The sequence below is a fragment of the Daldinia childiae genome, assembly GCF_008694065.1.
Source record: "Daldinia childiae strain JS-1345 chromosome Unknown Scaffold1, whole genome shotgun sequence".
Classification (NCBI taxonomy): domain Eukaryota; kingdom Fungi; phylum Ascomycota; class Sordariomycetes; order Xylariales; family Hypoxylaceae; genus Daldinia; species Daldinia childiae.
The window spans coordinates 975316-1000650 of NW_022984642.1; the positions used below are offsets into that span (position 1 = coordinate 975316).

At 35.2% G+C, this 25335-nt stretch overlaps 4 protein-coding genes across 4 annotated transcripts; 3 read left to right on the forward strand and 1 right to left on the reverse strand.

The window, feature by feature from the left end:
* Positions 1 to 375: 375 nt before the first annotated feature.
* Positions 376 to 6352, forward strand: GL218_00238 (uncharacterized protein; the record flags this gene model as incomplete). The annotated part of the gene is made up of 10 exons (XM_033576650.1): positions 376 to 797; positions 850 to 985; positions 1073 to 1302; positions 1359 to 2620; positions 5353 to 5488; positions 5541 to 5664; positions 5728 to 5746; positions 5799 to 5993; positions 6051 to 6210; positions 6259 to 6352. The coding sequence occupies 10 exons, from the start codon at positions 376 to 378 to the stop codon at positions 6350 to 6352; spliced, it is 2778 nt and encodes a 925-aa protein (XP_033441708.1).
* Positions 6353 to 9175: 2823 nt separating this feature from the next.
* GL218_00239 (Ankyrin-3) lies at positions 9176 to 20762 on the forward strand (the record flags this gene model as incomplete). The annotated part of the gene is made up of 6 exons (XM_033576651.1): positions 9176 to 10127; positions 10182 to 11014; positions 19772 to 20137; positions 20192 to 20302; positions 20375 to 20480; positions 20527 to 20762. The coding sequence occupies 6 exons, from the start codon at positions 9176 to 9178 to the stop codon at positions 20760 to 20762; spliced, it is 2604 nt and encodes an 867-aa protein (XP_033441707.1).
* A 141-nt stretch (positions 20763 to 20903) lies between these two features.
* On the reverse strand, positions 20904 to 21902 carry GL218_00240 (uncharacterized protein; the record flags this gene model as incomplete). The annotated part of the gene is made up of 1 exon (XM_033576652.1): positions 20904 to 21902. The coding sequence occupies one exon, from the start codon at positions 21900 to 21902 to the stop codon at positions 20904 to 20906; it is 999 nt and encodes a 332-aa protein (XP_033441439.1).
* A 969-nt stretch (positions 21903 to 22871) lies between these two features.
* Positions 22872 to 23568, forward strand: GL218_00241 (NADPH-dependent 1-acyldihydroxyacetone phosphate reductase; the record flags this gene model as incomplete). Its single annotated transcript, XM_033576653.1, has 3 exons — positions 22872 to 23101; positions 23181 to 23311; positions 23369 to 23568. 3 exons carry the CDS (start codon positions 22872 to 22874, stop codon positions 23566 to 23568), a joined length of 561 nt encoding a protein of 186 aa, XP_033441440.1.
* Positions 23569 to 25335: the final 1767 nt, after the last annotated feature.

Genomic DNA, 25335 nt, shown 5'->3' on the forward strand with positions numbered 1-25335 from the left:
ATTTATGCCTTGAGATAACTAGAACATACATATCGGTTGACCTTGAACTGAATTTTGACACTGTCTCCAATTAGAGCGGTAGGTGTAACCAGTTATTGTGGCTGAGATAGAAAGTGGTGTGTATGTCTGTAAATCGCCAATCATATAGCCCAACTTGATAACTCGGAAATACTAATGCACCGATCGCGGGGTTTTGCCAATCTGTCACAGCCTTGTTAACTTTGGGTAGAATGAGCAATGTTCAGCTAGTTCGTAGCTATCTGTTTAGACTCTAGAGACGCTTCTACTCATCCTTACTCCATTATATTGTCCTCACATAATCCATCGGGGCGTGAACACAAACATACAGAGCGAAAACGAAAACACGGTACGATAATGTCTGGCCTCGAAGCATTAAGCATTGCCTGCAACATAATGCAGGTGATTAGCTTTGCCCACGAGACGATTGACTTTTGTAAAGAAATATATCATGGTGGATCCCTCAACGACTACAACCAACAGAGCATCGTATCGCTCGTGGAACTCTCACGCCAACTGCAAACGCGCTTTCAGAAAGCGAAGTCAAAAACGGCCGAAGAGACACAGCTTGCTAACATTGCTCAGAAGTGCAATGTTGCAGCACGTGCGCTTCAAGAAGAAGTCAAGTTCCTTGAGTCTCGCCATGCCAAGGGTAATCTTGCGGCGACTATAAAAATTGTGGTGAAAACATATTGGCGCAAAAGTCGGCTGGAGAGACTGGAGAAATCACTCCGTAATCACCAAAATACAATGGAGTCTTATTTGTTAGCTCGAGTATGGTAGGTATTTGATTCTTCTATGTTGGTAGCAGCAAGGCTTAGAGATTACAAGCACACAAAACGATGCCATCGAGATTCAACAGAGCCAAGAATTCAAGGAGCTAGGCAAAGATATCAAGTTTTTTACGTCCCAGTATGCCGCCGGCCATACAAGAATCGTCGACCTTATCAAGAAAGAGCTCGTATTGGTTAGAGCTGAAGGAGTTAAAGCAACCTTGCAATCCGAAGAGTCAATAAAAATGCACGTTACATCGGCAACAAACGACCTTATCCAGAGAATGGATCAATGCACGATTGAATCAAATATAAAATCTTCGACTAAAGAGCAGAAAGATCAATTTCTCAACAGCCTTAGATATGAAGGCATGAATCAGAGGAAGAATGACGTAACTGGCTCATTCAAGGATACCTTCCAGTGGATTTTCGACTCGGAATGTGGTAAAACCCCTATACAATTATGGGACAACTTCGGAGACTGGCTCAAGTCTGAAAGTAATATTTACTGGTAACGATCTTCCTTTCTAATCGAATGAACTGAATGCTTGTTCTAACACGGATTAGGATTTCTGGTAAACCTGGCTCTGGAAAAAGTACACTGATGAAGTACCTCTTGAAAAGCCCTTCTACGGAGGAAGCATTGAAAATATGGAACACAGGCCCTATCATTTTGTCTCATTTTTTCTGGAAACCAGGTTTCAAAATGCAGAAAAGCATCAAGGGATTTCTTTGCTCTATCCTTCACCAGGCTCTCCTCTCTGACAGGGTATCTATAACCCTGGACTCGATCTTAAACACTTCCAAGCCCTTGCTACTCAAACATGAGGCTGCCGATTGGGACGTCGAAGAACTAAAAGATCTCTATTTCACAATATTGGGTACCGATATGTTTCCAGTGTGCATATTCCTCGACGGGTTAGATGAAATATGTGACGAAGACGGCCCGTTTTCGCTACTGAAGTTGATTGATGATCTGAGGATACATCCCAAGGTCAAAATATGTGTTTCCAGTCGGCCTGAACCGGAGCTTCAGTCCAAACTATGCAGACACCAACAACTAAAATTACATGACCTGACACATGATGACATGAAGAAATTTGTAGTTGGACAAATACAGCCGTATATTAACAGTGGTAAGATATCCGAATCCTTCGGATCAAAGATCACATGGTCTCTTATCTGGAAAGCAGAAGGTGTATTTCTCTGGCTTCACTTGGCATCCCGAAGTTTAATTGGCGGAATCGATAAGGGCGATACAGAAGACATTCTCTGGCAGCGGCTTGAGGAAATGCCTAATGAATTGACAAAATTGTACTCCGACATGTGGGAACGAATGAATGGGAATTCCAAAATTTACCGGGAAACTGCAGCCCGGTATTTTAATTTGCTTATTCTTACGCGCGAGCAGAACCTGGGTTATACCCGCCCTGGTTCCGAGTTGCGTTTTTTCCAATTCATGGGCGCGACACAGACTGAACTCCAAGATATCATCCTCGAGAAACAAAGTTCCGTTAGCGAGGCGACTTTTGAACATATATACGCACTATCTGTACAGGCTATACAGGTTCGGTGTGCGGGCCTTCTAGAGGTAAATTGTAACAACTATCTTGACAAATTCCTCTGCGTACGCGACCCGACTCATTTCAATTTTTTTAAACGCCAGAACATGCAGGTACAATTTATTCATCGAACGGCGTATGACTTTATAAAAGATACCGAAGAGGGCCATCGTATTTGTGCGTATGACTCTTCCTCATCGGATATACTACGGATCCAGCTTATCAAAGGTCATCTTATTATGATAAGATTACTTTGGGAAACAAGAGGTGTTGATAACGGCATTACGAGGTTCTTGGAGTGTTTATCCAAAATAAAAGACTTAAGCCTACAACCTCTTGTCCACGATATACTGCGATGCGCATGGGTGTGGTATCACAAACGTTGTTACCGAGAAATTGCGAATCAATTCTACACTATGCCTCATTTCTTAGTTCTTTTAACTAGAATGGATTACGGTGTACCATTTCGAAACTTCGTTTTATCTACCATCAAGGGATCATCAAATCCATCATCATTAGCCACACACGTTTTGAGAAATATATGCTTTCATGTTTCTGGAAAAGATTGGTTCATTAAGCGACTTGATTATTTCTTAGAACCGCTCCTTGCTCTAGGGGCGGATGCAACGTCTCGAGGGACTTGTATAATACCACCGCACGAGCAAGGGGAATTGAGGAAGAAGCTAGTGCCATTTATTAGTCCATTTGCGCAATTCGTATCCGAACTCGCCCCCACTAATATTAGGCTTGAGCCTACAGCTACAGTCAGGCTCTTAGAAATGTTCATGAATGCTAAGCCTGACTTGAAAGAGCGCATACCACTAATTGTTCAGCTAAACTGTGATGAGCTCAGAGTTCTAGAAATCAATTATGGTATATATTTCAATAACTTCGGAATTGTCAGTAGGACTAAAGGCCAGGACTATAGACTGAGCTTCAGCGCATTTGATAATGCAAAACGCGAAGTATTAATAGTCTTGAATATTAATGTTGGATTTCTCCTCCATGTTCTTCTTATGAGGGATCCCTCTTTGGAGACAGTTTTGAGGGACGGGCAATCATCAAAATGTCAACCAGCCCAATTAGTGCTTATATGTGTCCCAATGAGTAGGGGGGTTTCTACAAGATATTTTCGTTTTCGGCCGATAAACACAAAAGTCACGGAGCACCTATTGTCTTTGCTATTGCAGGCTTTATGTGGTGTAGACCTACTCTCCGAGGCAATAGATGAAGGTATCAAAGTTCTTGGGGATATCTACAACGGATCGCCGAATTATAAGGTAGTATATGAATCTGGTAGGTGTGTCTTGGCTGAGGAAGATTGCGGCTATCGTTACAAAGGGCCCGAGGACAATCATTTATTGGGGGATGAATGGGGAGAACATTGGCCTGAGGTGTGTAGCGATATAAATAATTGTGCGGAAGAGAGCGACGCTGGTTCGTTATGAGGTTGGGTTGTGGAGACATTGCTTGTTTAGAATACCTACCTGAAAGGGGTTTAATAAAATCTAATAAACTGTATCTACCTAGGTATCTACCTACCTACCTAGGTACCCAGTTCCCTAATAGCAGCTTCCAGATGACTAGACCGCCATGTTAGGTATGATGAGAAAAACAAATCAAGAACGACTCCCCAGTACGGGGAATCAAACCGAACCCTGAGCTCCTCGGTGCAAACGAGGTATGTTAACCGTTACACTATAACTACCTGACTATTTGACGAATATTGGCAAAGTGGAGGATAGTGCAGTCCTAAGAACGTACTATAAGTGACTCAAGACCCATCCCTTAATTTGATATAAGGTCGCTTTTGCAATCAGAAAAGGGAAAAAGGACTTGAGCTTGTCTTGGATTTGCAAACTAAGAACTCATGCTAGTTACCTGTTAATGAACATACTGAATACCCCTAATCGCTAACCCGAGGCTGAGTTGAAGTCGGATGGACCCATGTCTTAATTAGGCAGGGTCGACTATATATTAACGGCGCACCATACCGGTCCCGCGACAGAGACCAGGAATTATGTCTCAAAATGTGTATGGACACACCTATTTAATGAATCGACGCCCAGCCTCTATCCTTTTAGGTATACGTGAAAGAAAATTAGGCGGAATTTAGATGCTGTAACGATAACTTTGAATATGTCGTCACACATAGGAATTGATGCTAAAAGGTGTGCTATATTGGCTAACCGTGGCGTCTGTCGACATACCGCTACACCACTAAAAGGTTATTTGGTAACAGATTTTATTCTATTACATATTATATATGTTGGACAGATATTTTATATCTGACAGCGTCCAACTACATGGAACTCTAATGATTTGACTTGATTGCATCGCATTACATTACAGCACAAATATCCACTTTTGGAAATCTTTACTTAAAGCACAATCCGACTCGGTTGTAACTTGTAAGTAGTCCCACAGTTCATAATTAAATGGTTAGTATACAATGTAACAACTCTCTCCGATGTAACTCTGAAAGCTTAATTCAAACAACCGCCCACATTTATACTATTCCCATAGAGCCAATCGGATACCCTTCCTCTAGATATGTCAAACACTCTTGCGAAGAAGTTCGTGGAGTTTTTCATGTGAGCTAAGAAAGTAATACGGTTGACATGCAAGAAGTTATGAAGTAGGCAACTAGCCGCGATCACGGACCTTAGTATACATGCATGTAGCCATCCTTCGCCCAAACATTACAAGTGATCTTGGGGTAACCCTCCCAACAAACTGTGAGCCCTTGCCCAACCTTCATATCATCACTCCGGAACGACGTTGTAAGGCAATCTTCTGATGTGCTATTTCCGTTGGTATTGTTGAGTCCGTATATTAAATAAATGAGCATTGGGTTCTTATGTTGTTTAAAGGGTGAAATTCTAGTAAGTTGTTTCCATATACTGTTACATAATTGGTGCTAGGTCTTTGTTAAGTCGATGACCTTGTCTTATCTCCCTAAATTATCGCTAAGATGTCGACACTGGGCCGAAAGACAGATTTCGAATTGCTCCTTGCAAAGTGTATCGGCCAGACGGTTGAGATTCCAGATCTCTTCGTTCTTTGCCCCTGGGATATGGATGTGTCTCCTGTCGATGAGAAGCTGGAGAGGGAAGTAGAGTTGTGGCGATCGAGGTAAGGCCAGGTAAGATACCCTAACTACTGATTCGGCTCTCTAACAACTAAGATGGATCAATGACGCAACGAGCTTGAAGCGTAACCGCATAGTAAACTCTTGCCTATTCGCACGAGGCATCGCACCAAAGGCAACCTTTGACGAGTTAGTGACTGTAGCTAAGTACCAGGCTTGGGTGAGTTTCGAGAAGCCAATATCGGGAGGGTTCATTTAGGCAAAATGATTCACAGTGTGATAGCTATTTTACTGGGACGATGGTGAGATATTCAATGTGTCAAAATAACATCGTCGCTCTGACCTTAATTACAGCCTACGACTTCGGGGATTTCGATGACAAGTACGAGGAGATTGTCGCCCACCAGAAGCAAACAATAGAGTTGCTCCGCGAAAGTCTTTTCAACGAACACCCTAGTTCCATCGACCCTGTCGCGATTGCTCCAGACTACCTTACCGCTCAATCAATTCATGAGTGGGGGGTTATAGTGGGTGAGAAGAGTGTATCTTGTAAGACAGACTTAAACTACGAGAAAAAGCTGTGTTATTAACCTAAGCATACATTAGCTTCATTGAAGAACTGGTTTTTCAAAGTCCTTATCAATTTTATCACGGCTACATTCCACCTCCAGAGCGAGTTTGATAAGGGAAGCATCTTAGATCTTGAAACTTATTGGAAGATCCGCATGGACTCATCTGCGGTGTTTCCTACATTAGGAATGGTTTTGTGAGTTGTCGTATGCCCACTCGGAGATTTAGGCTAACATTAGCTCAGGTTTGCTGATCAGGTTGCCTTCCCTCTTTGGTTCTTCGACCATACTCTCGTTCAGAAAGCTGCAGAGTTGTCTAACATCATCATCTGGGTGTGAGCATACTTGTACAGTATTAGTACCAACCTGCGCGATACTGACAATAATCAGCACCAACGATATCGTATCAGCACGACAAGAGCTCGTAACTATATCCTCCCTAATATGTTATATTATACTAATAGCAAAAAGCAATGCAAACATGTCGATAATCTTATACCTCTTCTTGTCCATCATCGAGAAATCACACCTCAAGAAGCTATTAACGAGGCAAGCAGAATTGCGCACCAGGCCTACCTGGACTTTGAAGCATTAGAGCTGCAGTTAATGGAACTTGGCGAACATCGAAATATTGTTTACGAAATGCGAAGATTCATTGCAAGTTGTAGATTTGTGTGCACAGGCATTTTTAATTGGACGTAAGTAGTAACATTGTCGATCACAGAGAAAAAGGGGTTAAACGCTGATGGTGCGATAGTTATCATATTAAACGGTATGTTCATTGGGAATCTGGTATGGATCGTGCTAGTGTCTCTGCTGTACTTGGGGAAGACCTCTTGAGGTAATGCGCTTGATGTGCTTAGCTGAGGCTGGTATACATGGGAAATGTAAAATAAAGGGGAGAGAGACAGAAAAATATTTATAACATGAACCTCAATTTCCCTATTTATACCGACTAATATAACTCCACTCCTAATCTAGCATTGAAATTATACCACTATAAACTTTTGAGCAGGCCTTAAAAAATATAGAATGTACAATTTTGAGTACACGTACAATGGACCCTGCTTATTTCTCTCCTATCAACGAAGCTATTCCACATAAAAGTATTATTTGGAAAATTATAGAGGTCGTGGTCATTTTGAAACTATAATGATAACCTGCGACTGAAGAAGTATTTCTTTCAAGACGAATCTGTATTGTTGGCGATGATAATAACGTAGACTTATAATAGACAATATGCTGTTCTTTATTGTGTGACGAAATACAATGTTTCTTTTTCATGCTACCACCACTATTCCTTACTTCCAAACTCCTGACCCGAACCTACCACACATAGGCTAGTAATACTTGAGGATAAAGACCTATGTAGTTAGGTAAGTACTGAACTAATGTCCTATTCAAAATTTCAGCTTTGGTCGTATTCAATTGCCTTCAAGTGGATGTTCAGTTCAGAACAGAGACTTCCTCCTTAAATGGCTATTGAAGGTGGAGTAATCCTCCCTGGATTAACTGACAGAGAAACAGAATCAAAGTCGTCTGTCAAAGGTCTTTGATTCTGGGGTATATTTACCTCTCTCTGCCTGTTGTCGTTTATTTCAGCCTTGGACGTTTCTATCATTACTCCTGCCCCCCATGTGTAGATTACGAACTCGTTCATAGTGGCGTCTATTGTTCTGTAACCTTTGTTTGGTCAAGTCGTGGACGCTTTTGGTTGATTCCCATCATTGCGGCAACTACCCTTTTCATCCTTGGCAGCGGACTTGCCGGCGCTGCGTACAACGTTGGTATGTTGATCGTGGGCCCTACAATCCAGGGCATCGGTGCCGGAGGTATCCATGTCGTTATCGACATCGTGTGCTATGACTTAGTCCCACTCTATGAACAAGGAAAGTATCTGGGCCTCATGTTCTCTTGGTCTGGAGTTGCGGCCTCCTTAGGACCGCTAAATAGTGGTGCCCTGGCACAAACAAACTGACGGTGGGTGTTTTGGATTAACATATCTATTTGCGGCTTGGCTTTATTCACTCTTGTTGCTTTCATGAGGGTGAAAAAAGGTGCCGAATCTTCCACGCTATCCTTCATCTCAAAACCAAAGCGGATAAACTATTTCGGATCGCTTATCTTCATACTGAGCATGATCGCATTGCTTTTTGGCTTAATCATGGGTGGCGCGTAGTTTCCATGACCCCCCTGGCGTGTTATTTTACTTCTTGTTCTGGGGATTGTTGGATATTCTTCCATTAGGTATTCAACAACATTACTTTGCTCAGTACCCTAGTGTACCTTTGAGGCTCTTCGGGCACAGGATATATGTGACAGCGTTTATATTAACCTTCCACGTCTTCTATTATCTCATAGATGATTTCATACTTTTTACCCATCTATTTTCAAGCGGTACTTGCTACGATGACCCTAGAGTTCGGCACGTTTTTTTCTTTTCTTCGCATTAGGATCATTAGTTTTTGTTGTCGTCGTTGAAGCACTAGTGACTTAATTTGGCGCATATCATCTGCTGCCTGTTATCATGACCAAGTTACTAGAGTCCGATGTTACTACGGTGTTCGCAACATTCAGCTTTATTAAGAATTTCGGCTACATATGGGGAGTGACAATCTCAAGCATTATTTCCAATGCTGTTTTTAATAACAACTTATATAACATTTCGGACCAACCGCTACGGGGCCAACTGCGGGGCGGGGTAGCATATTCTTTTGCAAGTTAGATACATAATATACGATCAACTCTTGACCCAAGTGTTTGGGCCGAACCTAGGGAAGTTTGCATAAGAAACTTAGAAATAATCTGGTGGGTGGGCTTTAGGTATTAGTTTGATAAGCTTCTTTGCGGTTGCAGGAGAGGAGTGTTCTATATGCTACCCCTATTCTCAGAAGGACATGGGTCAACACAATCCTTGCTTTCACTTAGTAATACAATATATAAAAATAGATAGGATTTATGTACTTTTAATCGGCGTATAAAATACAGGGGTTCATGCATCCTCATGCAGTAATATGCCTTAGGCACCAAGGTAGGTACTTTTTACTAACTGTTAATAGGTCTGACATTCTATAATTATATGAAAATATAATTTCTCTTTCTACACCTTTACACTCATTTTGGTTGCACGCAAAGCATGCTTACAAAAGACTTCCCACCGCCATGGAAACTTCCAATGAGCCCATAAATTTAAATGCACCCATAGCCGAAACGTCTCCTACTGATGATAGTATCACTTCGCATAATAACCCTAACCCGGACTCGACAAACCCTTTGCCCAAAACCTTGGAACAGCAGTTCGAAGAAGCGATTCGAAACGGTGATTGTATCGAATTAGAGAAGCTTTTGAGATCTAGAGAAGATTTACTTGAGATACAGCTGCAATATGAGTTTAAAGAACGCGGAGCCAACACAATCACAGTTACTCCATTGGTTCTAGCAGCAGCATTAAGTAAAACTGCCATCGTTAAATTTCTTCTAGAGAATAATGCGAATGTGAAGGCTGCCGATCCCAAACATGGCGAAACGGCACTGCACATGGCTGCCCGACGCGGTCCAAAGGAAATTGTGGATTTGCTTCTCTCTCGAAAAGCAAATATACATAAGAAAGGCCTACTCGACCAAACGCCGTTACACTTAGCATGTAGATATGGCCAGCGCGAAATTGTTGCTTGCCTTTTAGATGCAAAAGCAGACCTGACCAAGCGTGATAAGGATAATACTACACCCTTTCTCACCGCAGCTATGTTGAATAAAAAAGAAATAATGGAGTTTCTTTTAGAGCGAGGACCAAAGGAGCAGCTCAATGAAGTGAACAAATTCTTGAATGGGCCATTACATCTGGCATGCGTCAATAATAGTAATGCCGTGGTACCGTGGCTATTGAAGTTGGAAGTACCAATAAACCAGCCAGGGTATACAGGAAAGACTCCATTGCACTTTGCTTGTGAGAAAGGAAATACGGAAAATATCAAGGCGCTTATCAGCCACGGAGCAGATGTTCACAGGCGAATTAAAAATGATGATAGCCCCATCTTACATTCCTGTTTCTACGCACAACTACGGAGTATCGAGACATTGATATTTCATGGTGCATCGGTTTTTGATATTAATGGTCAACGCAATACTTGTTTTCACAATGTTATCCTGGCAACTAATGAGTTCTCAGACTCGCACAAACACATAATGGAAACATTAGTTGGCGCAGGACTAAACATTAACCAGCCTAACCGGGCCGGCTATTCACCTCTTTGGATGGCATGTGAGAAGAAAAAGGACAAGCATATCCAGTGTCTTCTCGATCTAGGTGCTGATATTAACTATAAAGTGGCTTCTAATGGATCCACTGCTCTTATGGAGGCTTGCTGTAAGCCAGATACACAGACCGTTAAGACACTCTTACAGCTGGGACCTGACATGACCATCACAAACAATGACGGACAGACGGCTTTAGCACTCGCCTGCCGTTTCGGCCAGCTTGAGAATGTTAAGGCTCTAATAAACAACGGTGCGACGGCCACAATCACAACCTGTGACAAGGATGGACATACACCCTTATATACTGCAGTCATGTGCGGTCATATTGATATTGCGCTTGAAATATTAGCAACATCAGTTTATTTTCCACAAAATGTTGTGAAAGAGAAGGCCTTTACGGAACGTATGACGAGTATGGAGCATGTTCGCGAAATTGAGGACAACTTGTTGAAGAGTTTTGAATCTACCAAATACCAGGAACAAGAACCTCTTCAGAGGATCCTACATTGGGCAATTGTTAATGGTGCCTTCACGTTGGCTCATCATTGTATCTCTCAAAACCCAGAGGTTCTCCAATGGAAACGAAACGGTGCGACCTGGCTTCATGTGGCAGCTCTACATGGACAGCATGGATTCATTCAACTTCTGGGGAAAACACCATCCCATGATATTGATGTCTTTTCGACGGCCGAAGATAGCGTCACAGCTCTACATCTAGCAACTAATGATGGTAACGTCAAGACTGTGCAATCTCTCTTACAGATGATGCCAAAACAATCTGATAGGGTCGAAGCTATTATAAAACAAAATAGCCAAAGTGAGTCTCCCCTAACAATTTCGATAATTCGGAGACATAAAAACTTGGAAGATATATTTTGGGATGTAATCAGTCAACTTGGGGCTGCCGACAAGAACTTTATGCAGAACAATACCGGAAAGGCCAGTAAGATCCTCGAGCTAGTCGCTATATATGAAACACCTGGAAATGAAGTCGTCTTGCATCAGCTACTTCAGCAATGGTGTCTGAATAAACAAGTTGAAAATCAACAGGATTTCACAACTCTTCACTTGGCAGTCTATTGTTCCCAAGCCGTCGTGGTATGGTGGCTGTTGTCAAAGGGTGGATATTCTGACTCGATTGAGAGCGCCCTTGAGCTTCTGCAAGAACAAAATGAAGACGACAGCATCGAAAGTTATATTAAAGGCTTACTTCTTCATCCGCCTCCAATCCTTACCCGAGTTGCTAACCCAAATAATGATCGCATAACTTTACCACCAATACTTGCAAACGAAGAAAATCGCGCGCTGAAGATGCAAGGGAATATTGTCGACATTTACTCTAAAGGTGGAAGGGTAAGCATCCCATATACAAAGTCTAGTATCAATAATATCGTCTACGAGGAAGGTCCAGAATACCTCATGGCAAAGGCCCGAAAGAACTTAAACTTAGATGCGTTAAAGAGGAATTTAGAGCGTACTGTTCATGATGGTAACCATGGAGCTCTACACACCGCGATAACCGAACCAGCTCAGCATGACATCGATATTAATGAAGGGGGCTTCGGCGGACTTACTGGAGACCTTAAACTTCGTTGGATTCATCTTCCCGTTAATGATGTGAGGGCCCCAGCTCCGCGTGAATGCTAGTTTTTACACAATATTGACAGATACATTATGAACAGTTACAAATCATGAGAGTAAGCTTCACACAATTCTTTAATCTCACACAGAAGTCCCATACTAACCCCTTTCTAAAGGACCTAGTTTGTCGGTTGTCGCATGATGCAAAACGTTTGGCGATGGACCATACAGCGTTGATGAAGCACTTTAATAATAGCTGGACCGAATTAGCGGCGGGTGGGAAACGGAACTACATGAAACCACAATGCGTTGTATGTGTACAAGTATATTTCTTCGATAGTGTTAAGAGCTTACCATCTTTGTCTTGGTAGCGAAAAGAAATAGATCATTCCGATCATCCGAACTACAATCAAAATAGAAACCAGCCTTTGAGAGAGAATTCTACCTGCACGGCTCTCTATGTATGTATTAACAATACCCTTACTCCAGGCTATAATATGATATACTAACTATTACCAAAATAGATGCCATATCTCACATTGGGGACTTATCCTCGCATAGACTCGGACTGCAACACCGATAAATCTGATAGGCTCGAGGAATCAATAAGTAATTATAACTCGAGACAAATCAAACACAAGTCTATGACGCTTGACCAGTACTATTACCCAACTATTGCTAACTCTGACAAGAGAGATAATGATCAAGTCCTGTCAAAATTTCTAAACGAGAAAGATGAACTAGGTCGAAAGAAGATCTTATTAGTAAATCAAATATGGGTATGGATCATCGATGAAAGTATGGCTACAGGTATCAATAAATATAGACAGGCGTCCAAGCTAACGCATCCCAGAAACCATCATCAGCGCTACGACAGAGGATTCAGGACACACGAAGAATTTGTTCCAAAATATTCAAAACAATATTCTTTACGGCGAGACTAGAAGTCGGTTTGAACGTGCTACATCAGTTCAGTCTATTATGGAGCTGTTTGTAGGAGCTGCAAGCGGATTCTTCATGGAAAAGTTTATATCCTGTCCAGGCCAAGATATAGGACAACGAATAAATAAGGGACCGATCGAGATATTTAGGGAGTCGATCAGAAAAGTGGTTCGTCATCATGGTTATATGCGCAGTCATGACTACCTGCCTGCCTAATGGATCGAACTAATCTACTTTGTGTCAGGATTCTAGATGAGACATCTAGAACAAAGAGCATGTTCAGTATATAGACGTAGAACCTTTTAAGTAGTTAGAGTTCCTTGCGAAACAACAAAATTGTTTCTATATTATTTAATTCTATCTTATAATAGTTTATTCTGCTTACTAAAAAAAGATTTTAAAGAAGTAAATAAAAATAAAAATATAAGTATTATTTAAAATTAATAAATTATTATTATTAATTGTTAAATTATTCCTTTCTAGCTACCGGTTTTTAAAACTAGAATACTGTTTTTGTACGGTTACTATTACCTATTACTTGGCTTTGTTATTAAATATTATATAAATTTTTTATTATTTAAATGTTATTTTTATTATGTAAGGTTTGTTATCTGAGATTATTATTACTTATTTTATATGTTATTTGAAAAATAAAGAACCTGAATTTCGATAGGTTTTTATAAGTAATTTAAATCCGAACCTTATAAATTTATAAAAGATATAGTTTGGACAATAGGATATTTTATATAAAATAAAAGATATTAGAAGATTATTAGAATTAAGGTTTAATTTTTATACAGATTAACCTTTTATATAAAGAAAATAAACGGTGAATTATTATAAATTGTGTAAGTATTATTTTTTATTATTATAGGTACCTTACGTTATTTTTAATTTATTTATTATAAAAAAGAAAGTTAAATTAAAAACAAAATGGCGTAAAAATTTTACCGTTATTAAAAACGGATTTTTTTTAATATTTATTACTGTGTTAATTTATTTAATATTGGTTATATTTATTTTATTTAATTATAAAATAAAATTATTTAATATATTTAATTTATTTAAATTTGTAATATTGTATAATATTTTATATTTTTTATATTTATAAATATTATTTATTTTTAATATGGTTAATGTTAACGGATTATTGTTATATAATATTAGAAATGAAATTTTTATAAAATAGTTTTTTAATAATAATTGGCCTAAGATTTTATTAGTATTATAATAATAAAACGGAGGAGGTAATTTTATATCTTTGGTTAGAATTTTGGAAAAATAAACGATTATAGGTAAATATTAAACTATGTTTATTGGTTTAATTTTTAAAAATATATTTAATTTATTAAATTAAGCCTATTTTTATGTTTTAATTGTTATAAAAAATCTAAGAAAAGAATTTTATACTATAAAATAAAAAAATGTATTTGTTTTATAATAAATAGTTAAATATTAAAAAAAATTAGATACTTAAGAATAAAAAGTTTAAGTTGGTAAAGATAAAATTAATAAAATTAAGGATTTAATAGAGTTTATTGGCGATAAGAAAGATATAAAAAAAAAATAAATCCTATTCCAAATTTAAAAATTAGATATATAATTTAAGTTAATAATAAAAAGAAATATTTATAAGACGGAGTATAATAAAATTTTATATATAATATTAAAATTAAGGGGTTTAATATAAATATAGGTTTAGTCATATTTAAATTTAATTTTTAATAATTTTGGTTAAAAGGAGATATAGATATAGGATTTATTGGTTTTTTTACTTAACTTTTTAAAAAAAACATATAATATAATAAACTAAATTGCTTAGGTAATAAAAGAAATAAATTTCTTATACCAAAAAATCTAACCATTTAATATATTTTTAGTTAAGTTTATATACGTTATTAATAATTTAAAAATGGATAAGTACGCCAAAATAAATAGGATTAAATCGAAAATAAATAGGAAATTATAAAATGTAGTGGTTAATATATATTTATAACCTTCTAGTAAGAATTTTAAAAGATAGGTAAATATGTTCTGTTTATTAATAAAGAATTTTATAAATTTAAAATATAGTAAATTATCAAATATAATAAAATCAATTTATATATTTATTAATCTATTTTTTTAAAATAGTTTTATTGGCATAACTACCTTTTAAATAAAACTTTAATTTATAAATATAATTAATAACCTAACCGGCAAATTAAAAGGTTTAATTATTAGAAAATTATTGATTTAAAAAAAATAATAGAAATTAAACAATAGCTTATACCTCTACTATAGATAATCTGATTATATAAAATATAAATATTTTAAAAATATTAAAAATAATTAAAATAAATTATAAATAATTATATACTTTTTATAAAATAGGTTAGTTTTTATTTTTAAATATTCTAATAGAAATAGCAGTTATTCTAATAATATTGGTAATTATTAAGGATTATATAACCAAAACTTGAAAATAATTTTTAATATAAGCTAATAAAATATTACTATTAATTACCCTAATATTAATAATCTGTTTTAAAGTAGTATAAATATTGTAAAAAGATTGTAAAAGCGTGTTACATTTAATAAAAAAATAATATAACGTAAGATAAATATAGATTACCATAATAAAATCTCTAAGATTTTTAATAAAAATAAATTAAATAATAACCTAAAAATATAAGTTTTAAAGATAACCGATTTTAAAGCAATAATAATCTATAAAAAAAAAATATAATTTATTTAAACGTAGTAATTATGGATTTAAATTTATTAATAATAAATTTATTTATTTTTTAAAAAAAATCTAGTAATTTATTTATTTTAGTATTTATTAATTTAAGATATTTAACTATGGCTTTCTTAAATAAAAAAGTAGTATAAGCGTATAATTTTAAAATAAAAAAGCTCTTTAAGTCAAAAAAATTATGCTTAATTAATAATTCTCTTATAAAGAAAATTATCTATATAATTATTTTAAATATAAAAATTAATAATTATTATAAAATAATTAAATATTTTTTAATAATTTTAGGTAAATATAATCCTTTTATATTTAATTTACTGTAATTAAAATTATATAATTTATATATTGATTAAAAAATAACTTAAATAGTGTTTATATTAAATTATTATTAATATAATTATTTATAATATAAACTGTTTAAAATAAGAGATTGTAAAAGGGTTATATTATTTTTATAAGAGAAAAAGTAATTAATAGATATTATAAAACGGAAATTGCAAAATTATTTTATAAATAATATTTGTATTTTATTAAAACCTTTTTTTTATTTGGTTTTATAAATAAAAAAACGTTATTATTGCTAGAATTTTGCTAAAAAAACTAATTTAAATAAATTTTTTAAAATTGGAATTATTAAACTTACCAAATTTAAACCTAAAAAATATTTTAAAAGAAAAAGGTAATAAAGAAAAATATAAGAAATAATTAAATTTTAAATATTATATATTTATTAATAATTTATATAAAAAATATTTTTTTAATAAAGTGTTGGTAAAAGATATTAATATATATATAAGTAATAAATTTCTGCTGATAAAAGACAAATTGAAAAAGAAGGTTCCAAAATATTATTATAATATAATAAATATATTTTTATTTTTGAAGGTTAGAAAATTTCTATTTTGTCAAAAATACAATTATAAAGTAAAGATTATAAAAGGAAAAGATTTATTTACCAGTAAAACTTATTTTATATTGTAATAAAAATTGTAAATAATAAAGAAATATTTAAATAATAATTTGAAAAAAGATTTTATTTAATCTTTAATTTTATAAATTATTACACTTTTACTATTAGTTAAAAAATCTGGGGAAGGTATATAAATTTATATAAACTACTGAAGGTTAAATAATATAATAATTAAAAATAGGTATTTATTATTATTAATTAAAAAAATCTTAAATATATTAGTAAATGTAAAAATTTTTACAAAATTAAATATTATTGTTATATTTAATAGAATCAAAATAGTAGAAAAAAATAAATAAAAAATAGTCTTTATAATATGTTTTAATCTGTATAAGAATTTTGTAACATCTTTTAAACTATATAATACCTTAAATATATTTTAAAACTTTATTAATAATATATTATATAATTATTTAAAAAAATTTGTATCAACTTATATAAATAATATCTTAATTTATTTAAATAGTTAAAAAGAATATATAAAATATATTAAGATAGTTTTAAAAATTTTAAAATAAATAGATTTATAGGTAAATATTAAAAAATATAAATTTTATATGGATAAAATTAAATATCTTAATTTAATGATATTAATAAGGGATATTAAAATAGATAAAAATAAAATATTTATAATTAATAACTAAATAATATTAAAGAATTTATAAAAATTATAACACTTTTTAAATTTTATAAATTTTTATAAAAGATTTATTAAAGATTTTTTTAACATTATAAAATTAATAATTAAACTATTTAAATATAATATATTATTTAATTAATTATAAAATTATAAAAATTTTTTTAAAAAATTAAAGAAATTGTTTATAAAAGGACTTGTTTTAATTTATTTTAATTTAATAAAAAAAATTATAGTAAAAATAAATATTTTAAATTAAGTTTTAGGTGGCGTTTTATTTTAGTATAATAAATTTGAAAAATTATGCTTAGTAATTTTCTTCTTTTTAAAATATACTTTAATAAAATGTAATTATAAAATATATAATAAAAAATTTTTCGCAATTATTAAGGTATTTAAAGAATAAAGGTTAGAATTCTAAGATATAGATAAATTTATTAATGTTATTATAGATTATAAAAATCTAAAATATTTTATAATTATAAAATTATTAAATTAAAAATAAGTAAAATGGTTAGAATTTTTAAACTAATTTAATTTCAGGATTATATATAAATTTAAGAAGAAATTTGCGAAATTAAATGCATTAAATAAAAAGTTTTAAAATATGGTAAAGAATAAAAATATATTTAATAATTAAATAGTTTTTAAATTTTAATAATTGTTATTAAATAATTATTTAAAATTAGGAGTAGCTTTATTAAAATTGTAAACGATAAATAATAAAAAAAATATTAAAGATTTAATTAATAATGTTTATAAATATAATGTTATTGTTTAAAGGATAATTAACGCAATATTGTAAAGAATAAATTAGTTAAAAGATTTATAAAAATATTTTAGGATTTTATTAAATGAGTGTAAATTAAAAAAAGGTTATGTTTATTACTGTAATAGATTATTTGTATTTGAGAACGATTATTTTAAGGTATAAATTATATAAAGAATATATAATATATTTATAATAGGCCATTTTAGTAAAACAAAAATAATAAAATTTATTTATAAATCTTATTAATAGCTTAAAATATATAAAAAAATTATTATATTTATTAAAATATATTTTATTTGTAAATAAACTAAAACTTTAAAATAAATATTGTAGGATTTTTTAAAATAATATAAAATCTTTTTTAAAGTATAAACGGATATTTTAATTGATTATATTATTAAATTTCTTTTATGTATACGAGGTAAAATAATTTATAAATATATTTTGGTAATAGTAGATTATTTAATAAAAATGTAATATTTTGTAATATATAATTCTTTAAATATATAGATATTAATTAACGTATTTGTGGAAAGAATATTTTTTTTATACGGTATATTAAAAGTTATAGTGTTAAATAAAGGAAGTTAATTTGTGTTTAATTTTTAGAAAAAATTTTTAAAAAAATTTGTAATAAGATTAAAGCTATTATTAGTCTATTATTTAAAAATAAATAAATAAATAGAAATAGTTAATGTAGTTTTAGAATAGTATTTATGTATTTACGTTTTTTATTATTAAAATAATTAGGTTAATTGGTTATTGTTGGTTAAATTTTCTTTAAATAATACGGTTTTTAGTATAATAAAAGTTTTATTTTTTTTTGTAAATTATGGTTTAGATTTAAGGATAGGTATAAAGTTTTTAAAATTAATATTATTTAATTTAATAAGGAAAGATATTAGTAAATGGTAAGGTGTTAATAAAATTGTAAAAAAAATTTAAGGAGTTGTTAAATTAATAAGATATAAAATAAAAAAGGTTTAAGAAAAATAAGTTAAGTATATAAATATATATTGTATTAACGTTTTAATTTATAAAGAAAGAAATAAAATTTGGTTTAATATTAAAAATATAAAGATAGAATAATTTTTAAAGAAATTTAATAATAAATAAAAAAAACTGTTTATTATTTAAAAAGTTTATTTTAAAACTTGTTTATTAAAATTTAATAGTTTATTTAAAGAATTATTCCTTATTTTTTATAATTTTTTATTAAAGAAATATATAAAATTTAATTATAAAAAATAAATAATATTAAATAATAAATAAATAATGAGATAGATTGGATAGGTTATAATAAAAAATAAAAAAAGTAATATTGAAAAAAAGTAGAAGTTTGAAGATATATTAGATAGTAAGAAAAATAGTTGATTTCTGAAATATTTAGTAAAATAGAAAAGATATAATGTTTTTTGGTAAAGAATAAGCAATTTAAAAGGATGCGAGATATGGTTATTGGAATTTTACGATAATAATTTAGATAAGTTTGGACCACTATTATAGTTTAAACGCCGTAACGTTGAAAGGTAGTAAGAATGGTTTAAAAGATATTAGAGAAAAAGAGACGAGGATAATTAGTAGGATAATTGGCAAAACGACTGGTAAGGAGAGATAGGAAATAGTAGCGATTTTTAAGATGGGGAATTTAATATTTAATTATAATTAATTCACGTAGATACACTAAGCCTTTTAACGGGTTTTTTGGGAAGGGGGGTATATTGTTAAGATTTTAGATAAAATATTTAAAATAAAAAGTATATTTAATATATAGATATAGAACCTTTTAGGTAGTTAGAGTTCCTTATGGAATAACGAAGTTGTTTCTATGCTATTTGGTTTTACCTTGTGATACTTTGTAGGCTGATGATGAAACTCGGCTTTTCCGAGATTTTCTCCAAGGTCTGCGTAATAAAGCCAAGGGACAAGGAGGGCCCGTCGGAAAAGAACCCCAGTCCAATTCGCGAGCCCAGCAAACATTTCAGAATCGCTATCATATCATCTCACCCGAAACCGAGCTTCTTGAACTAATACGAGATATTCGTGATGAGCTCCACATCCTCAGGTCTTTAGCGGAGGACCAAGACGTTGTCTGGAAACAGGCCTTTACTCCTGGTGGCCACACAGAGCAGCAAGGTCAATTTCAGTACTATCACTCTTGCACGCCTACTGATGTCAAGAAGAGTCTTGATGAAATGCTCTTGGAGGCGGAGAAAACGACCAACTACGTTAGTTTCATTGTCTCCGAGATGGCCTTTACCTTGAGCTAACTTGAAATGTAGATTAATGACCTTCTTGACTTGCGACAAGCTGAGTATAACCGAGTGCAAGCAAACGATTCTGCCAATCAATCCAAAAGTATCTTTATATTCACCGTCGTCACTATTGTATTCGTGAGTAGTTATAAACTGAAAAAAAGCTTTTCTAAAAGAACATCTAGCTAACGATATCATCCAACTGTCAAGCTCCCCCTTTCGTTTCTTTCGTCCCTGTTTGCGCTTGACGTAAATAGTTTCCCCCACGAATCAGGAGACTTGAAGTACGAAGCATGGTGGTTATTTCCAATTCTCTGTGAGTATTTCTACCATCCATAAAGCTAAGTACTAATATATAATAGTTGGTGTGACGGCTGCCGTCTCCATTCCCGCCATCTTCTTGGCATGGAATGTGAATGCCATCTCAGAGCGGTTCCAGTTACGGGCTAAGAAAGATTCCACAGAAATACCTGCGACTACAAATCCAAGCGATGCTTTAGTACAAAAGAGTACGTCGAGATTTTCTGGTGAGAGGTTGAAGCGGAGGTGGCGGAGGCGTGACAAACTGAATGTCCTTCCACAGCACGAGGCCCCTTAACTGTTGGATTAAAGTTAAGAGATAGTTGCTGTATTTATAACAGGTACCTAACTAGATAGCTCGTCTTATATATTATCCCCTATCTAGGTTCAGCCCCCTCCGACCGATATTTTGTGACTCCCCACAGGAGAATAGCCTTTGTCAATTCACACTAGTTGTGATGCTTTCTACCATCCCTTTCAACTCGAGCAGCGTTGGTCGATCCCCCGGCACCTTGCGCATGCAAGCATCAACAATAGCCTGGAGTGGTTGAGGGACAGGCCACTCGACCTGGTTTGTGATTGGCGCGTTGGCGTAGACCATGCACTTGATGCAATTGCCAATGTCGTAGATATCTGAACGAGTAGTCCATCCGGAGTTCAGTCCGCCGTTGAACGTAATCTCCGGAGCGGCTCGCTGGCCCCAACGGCTCTCAAGGTCGCAAACTACCAGGTGGCTGCCATCTCTAGTAAAGAGGCAGTTGTCGATGCGAAGATCACGGTGAACAATACCAACAGAATGGAGATAGGCTAGGGCATCGATGATATGTAGAATCCAACGTTTATAGATGTCGAGAGAGGAGAAACATGATAGAAGGGCCCCACGGGTCATCAGCTTTTCAAAGACCAGGTGCCCATCGGGAGATGCCCCAAGGAGACGGATTAGGTGCTCAGAAAAAGACGTTCCAGGACACGATCCACCTTGGCACTTCAAGAGATTCTCAATTTCACTTTGGTATTTTGCCTTCTTGAGGAAATGCTTGGAAGAATCGACGTTGATGATAGGCAGCTGAGCAACAAGGTCGCTAACGTCCTCGAAGTCGTCTTCGACAGCCCGGGGGTGGTCGGGGCATTGGTCTAGGCTACGGACAACATCACCTTCGATTTCGAAATGACCTTGGACCGAAGGCAGATTGCGCTCAAGGCGAAGGATGTCCCCAGAAAGGGTTCCCGGAAGGTCGAAAAGTCGCACATATCGACCGAGTTTAGTGCCATCCTCGAACCAGAACCTCATAGACAGGGTTTCCCCGGGCACGAGCTCCATCTCAAGGACGGGTTGGCCGGCGGGAGGGAAAAGATTGGATCCCTGCCGCTTGCGCTGGTAGTCAACTCGAAGGCGAGTGACTTCTTGGCCGAAAGCATCGTTCGTATTGGCTTCCATAATTGCCTAAGCCTGCAGACTGCTGTAAAGTGTTGTGGTGTTACCTGTCTTTGGTTCGTAACCTCGAAGGAATACCTAATCCACGCGTAAGCCACTTGACGATTTTTGCTAAGTGTATTATTAGGTACACCAAATTCCACCATGGGACGTTGGTGAATAGATTAAATTGATCTAAGACCTGGTGCAAGTTTCTAGCGACTTGCAAGTGACATCTGTCAGAAATACCCGTTAATAGATATTATACGTAGAGTGAATGTTAGAAGCAGTAGCTTCGCTACTATGTAGCAGCCATGTAGTAGTATGAATTTATTAACGCTTGACCTTCTATCCTCTCTCGAGGCCCTTATGAATATATCTATTTTATGTAGATTTATACCTAAACGATACTAGTACACTTATACCCTGAAATCACCCTGTCATCCGACAGAGCAAGCAGTGCCACCGTCGTCAGCGGTATCCTCGTCTGCAAGCTTATTGTTATTATTTCTGCTGCTCCTATTACCAGCATCGTTACCACTAATATTATATTAGTATTATACTGTTTATATAAGACCGTAGCTTGGGTATTAAGGATAGATGACGGTCTTCGATTTAGGTATTTCAGAGTGTACGAAAGTCGGAGTTTAACGTTGGTGTCAGAAATAAAAACATTATACTGTTAAAGAAAGAATAGGTAACTATAAATACAGGTAAGAATAAATCACTAATATAACTAAAAGCACGGTCTAAAGGTCTAGCATGTGGATAGCTAGTACTAATATTTAACCCTTTCTCCCATAGAACCAAAAGTATATCTGAATATCCCTTGATCGGCTCCGCAGCGTTAAATATACCAACCAATCAACCAAGCTTCGATGCAAGTATACAAACAATCAGTTTCTAAAGTTATATCTCCCTTTCTTGATCCTTCTACCCCTCTTCTTAAAACCAGTCTCCATCTCAGAGCTGTTCATCACATATATTCCCACCATGAGCTCCAGAGAAACCGTCCTTATCACAGGCTGCAGCGATGGCGGAATTGACTCCGAACTGGCCCTCGTCTTCCAAGAGTGCGGGTTTCACGTTTTTGCTACAGCTCGCAATCCCTCCAAGATGTCTAAGCTTAGGGGTCTGCCTAATGTGACGCTGTTGACACTCGATGTTGTCAAGTCAACTGATATCAAGGCTGCCGTCGAAGTAGTCTCAAGGGAGACGGGGTGGTTCTTTAAACTACTTTATTAGTAATGCTGGACGCAACCATTTCATGCCCATCTTAGATGAGGACCTAGACACAGTCAGGAACCTCTTCGAGATCAACCTCATCGCTCCAATTTCTCTTACTCAAGCCTTTGCCCCCTTGCTTATCAAGGCTGAGGGTATGGCTGTGTATATTACCTCTATCTCTGGATATCTGAACATCCCATACATGAGTAAGTTCTTTGTCCCTTTCCTTTGACGTTCCTGAATAACTGACATAGGTCTCAAAGGAACCTATTCGGCATCCAAGAGGTCTTTGGAAATCGTAGCTGAAACTCTACGACTCGAATTGGCCCCCTTCGGTGTTGATGTCTTGGAAATCGTTACGGGTGCTGTCAAAACATTGGGCCAGACGTACTTTGGCGATTTTCAGCTTCCGGCGGAATCACTGTATAAAGGCATTGAGGATACAATTGCTGGTAGGGCTTAGGGTAAAGACGGAATGCCGAGAATGGAAACGAGGGAGTATGCTACTACTATTGTGAGCGAGATTAAAAAACGCACGATGGGCAAATTCTGGTATGGCTGTAACGTCGATATGGTGAAGATTAGCACAACAGCAACGGTGGTGCCGCAATCTGCCATGGTATGTTCAATATCATTCTTCTTGGGCGTGCTAACACAAAATAGGACGCTGGAGCTGTCATTGGTACTGGACTTGACACGCTAGGGAAGTAGAGTAACCATCTAAGGATGATACGTTATATTGCTTGGCAACAGATTGCGAATGGCATGCTATAGTCTTTCCAAAGACCTATAGAAGTATCATCCTAGAGTTAACCACTAGACTTGTATAATTTTGATTTGCCTCCTTCGGGCTCTTTCGCTTCCCCCTCTCCATGCATGGGGAAGTAGTAATGACTGGTTCAGTAAACCAGAGAAATTCGCCCGCCTTGATAGGTGTTATTGGGATATAGCACGGAACTTGTCATGCATAAATTAAAGGCGTAGTTTCGATTGACTCGAGTAAGTTGTGTGCATGTGCGCCGTGCTTATGTGTGGTATGATCCTAGAAGACCAATTAGAAGTTCCGTAGCAAAGCTGACAATACTACGAGGAGCTTACATTCAGGTTACAGTGTTTTTATGTCATCCTCGACTATGAATAGAAAATCTATATTATATATGCAAGTGTATTAATAATAAACGCCCAGATGCGTGTGATATTCAAGGTGAGGTAACAATAACAAGGTCGGCAGTGAGTCTAATAGATAAGAGATATTTTGCCAGGCAGTAATTGATGCCCTATCAACGCGAATACCAGGCGTATATTTTCTGGCCTGTCCCCATGGAAGATAAATTGTAAGAGCACATATTAGCTATCATGTTTACATAGGCCTACTATAGGTACATTTGCATTCATTCCATTCGATCGATATGGTTTCCACGTTTTACGCAGACTTCTGGGACCTCACTACTGACGAGAGGATTCATCGTATATTGTTTCTACTCCTACTAGGGACGTATGTCTATGCCGAGGCCAAGTCATGGTGGAATGTAGGTGTAAAAAGCCGTACTCCGAATGCTACAAGTCTAATCCACCGAAATAGAGTCTTCTACGCCCGTTATGTGTGAATATCATATCAACGCTTAGTGACTATGTTAGTTATTCCTATTTTGATACTCACCCCTCCCGTATAATCACATGCCGCTAACAATTCATAGCGATCGGGGAAGTATTACAAGCCATGGGGACCAACTACACCGATCGTTATTGTGTCCACGAAGAAGCAGATCGCCGAGCTTAGCGAAGCACCATGTCTCTCCCAGCGAGCTGTATATGCCGATGTAGGTTTAAGTTCGTCTTTGGCATAAGTTTATATGCAAGTCTAATCATGTATAGATGTTTGGGTTCAAGCACACCATGAATAAACTTGAACACAATACTAGTAACAATAAAGTTATTAGGACACGGCTATATAGTCGTCTTCTTCAAGTCAATGGGCCCGTCCACCTAGATGCGCTCTATCCTCATTTGCTTAATCTATTCGATATTAACTTAGAAAAAGAACTTCGCGGTGGGCGTGTTTCTAATGGTGAGCCCCAAACCTCGAGCGTTCCCTAAGTTAATACCACTCTAACGTGAAAACTAGGGGGGATTTCCTTGCCTATTGCGGGGACAGCCCGCCGGCTCGTCTCTAAGCTTATGAGCCTTATGTTTTTTGGCGAGGCCCTATGTAAGTAGAATAGATGTGATA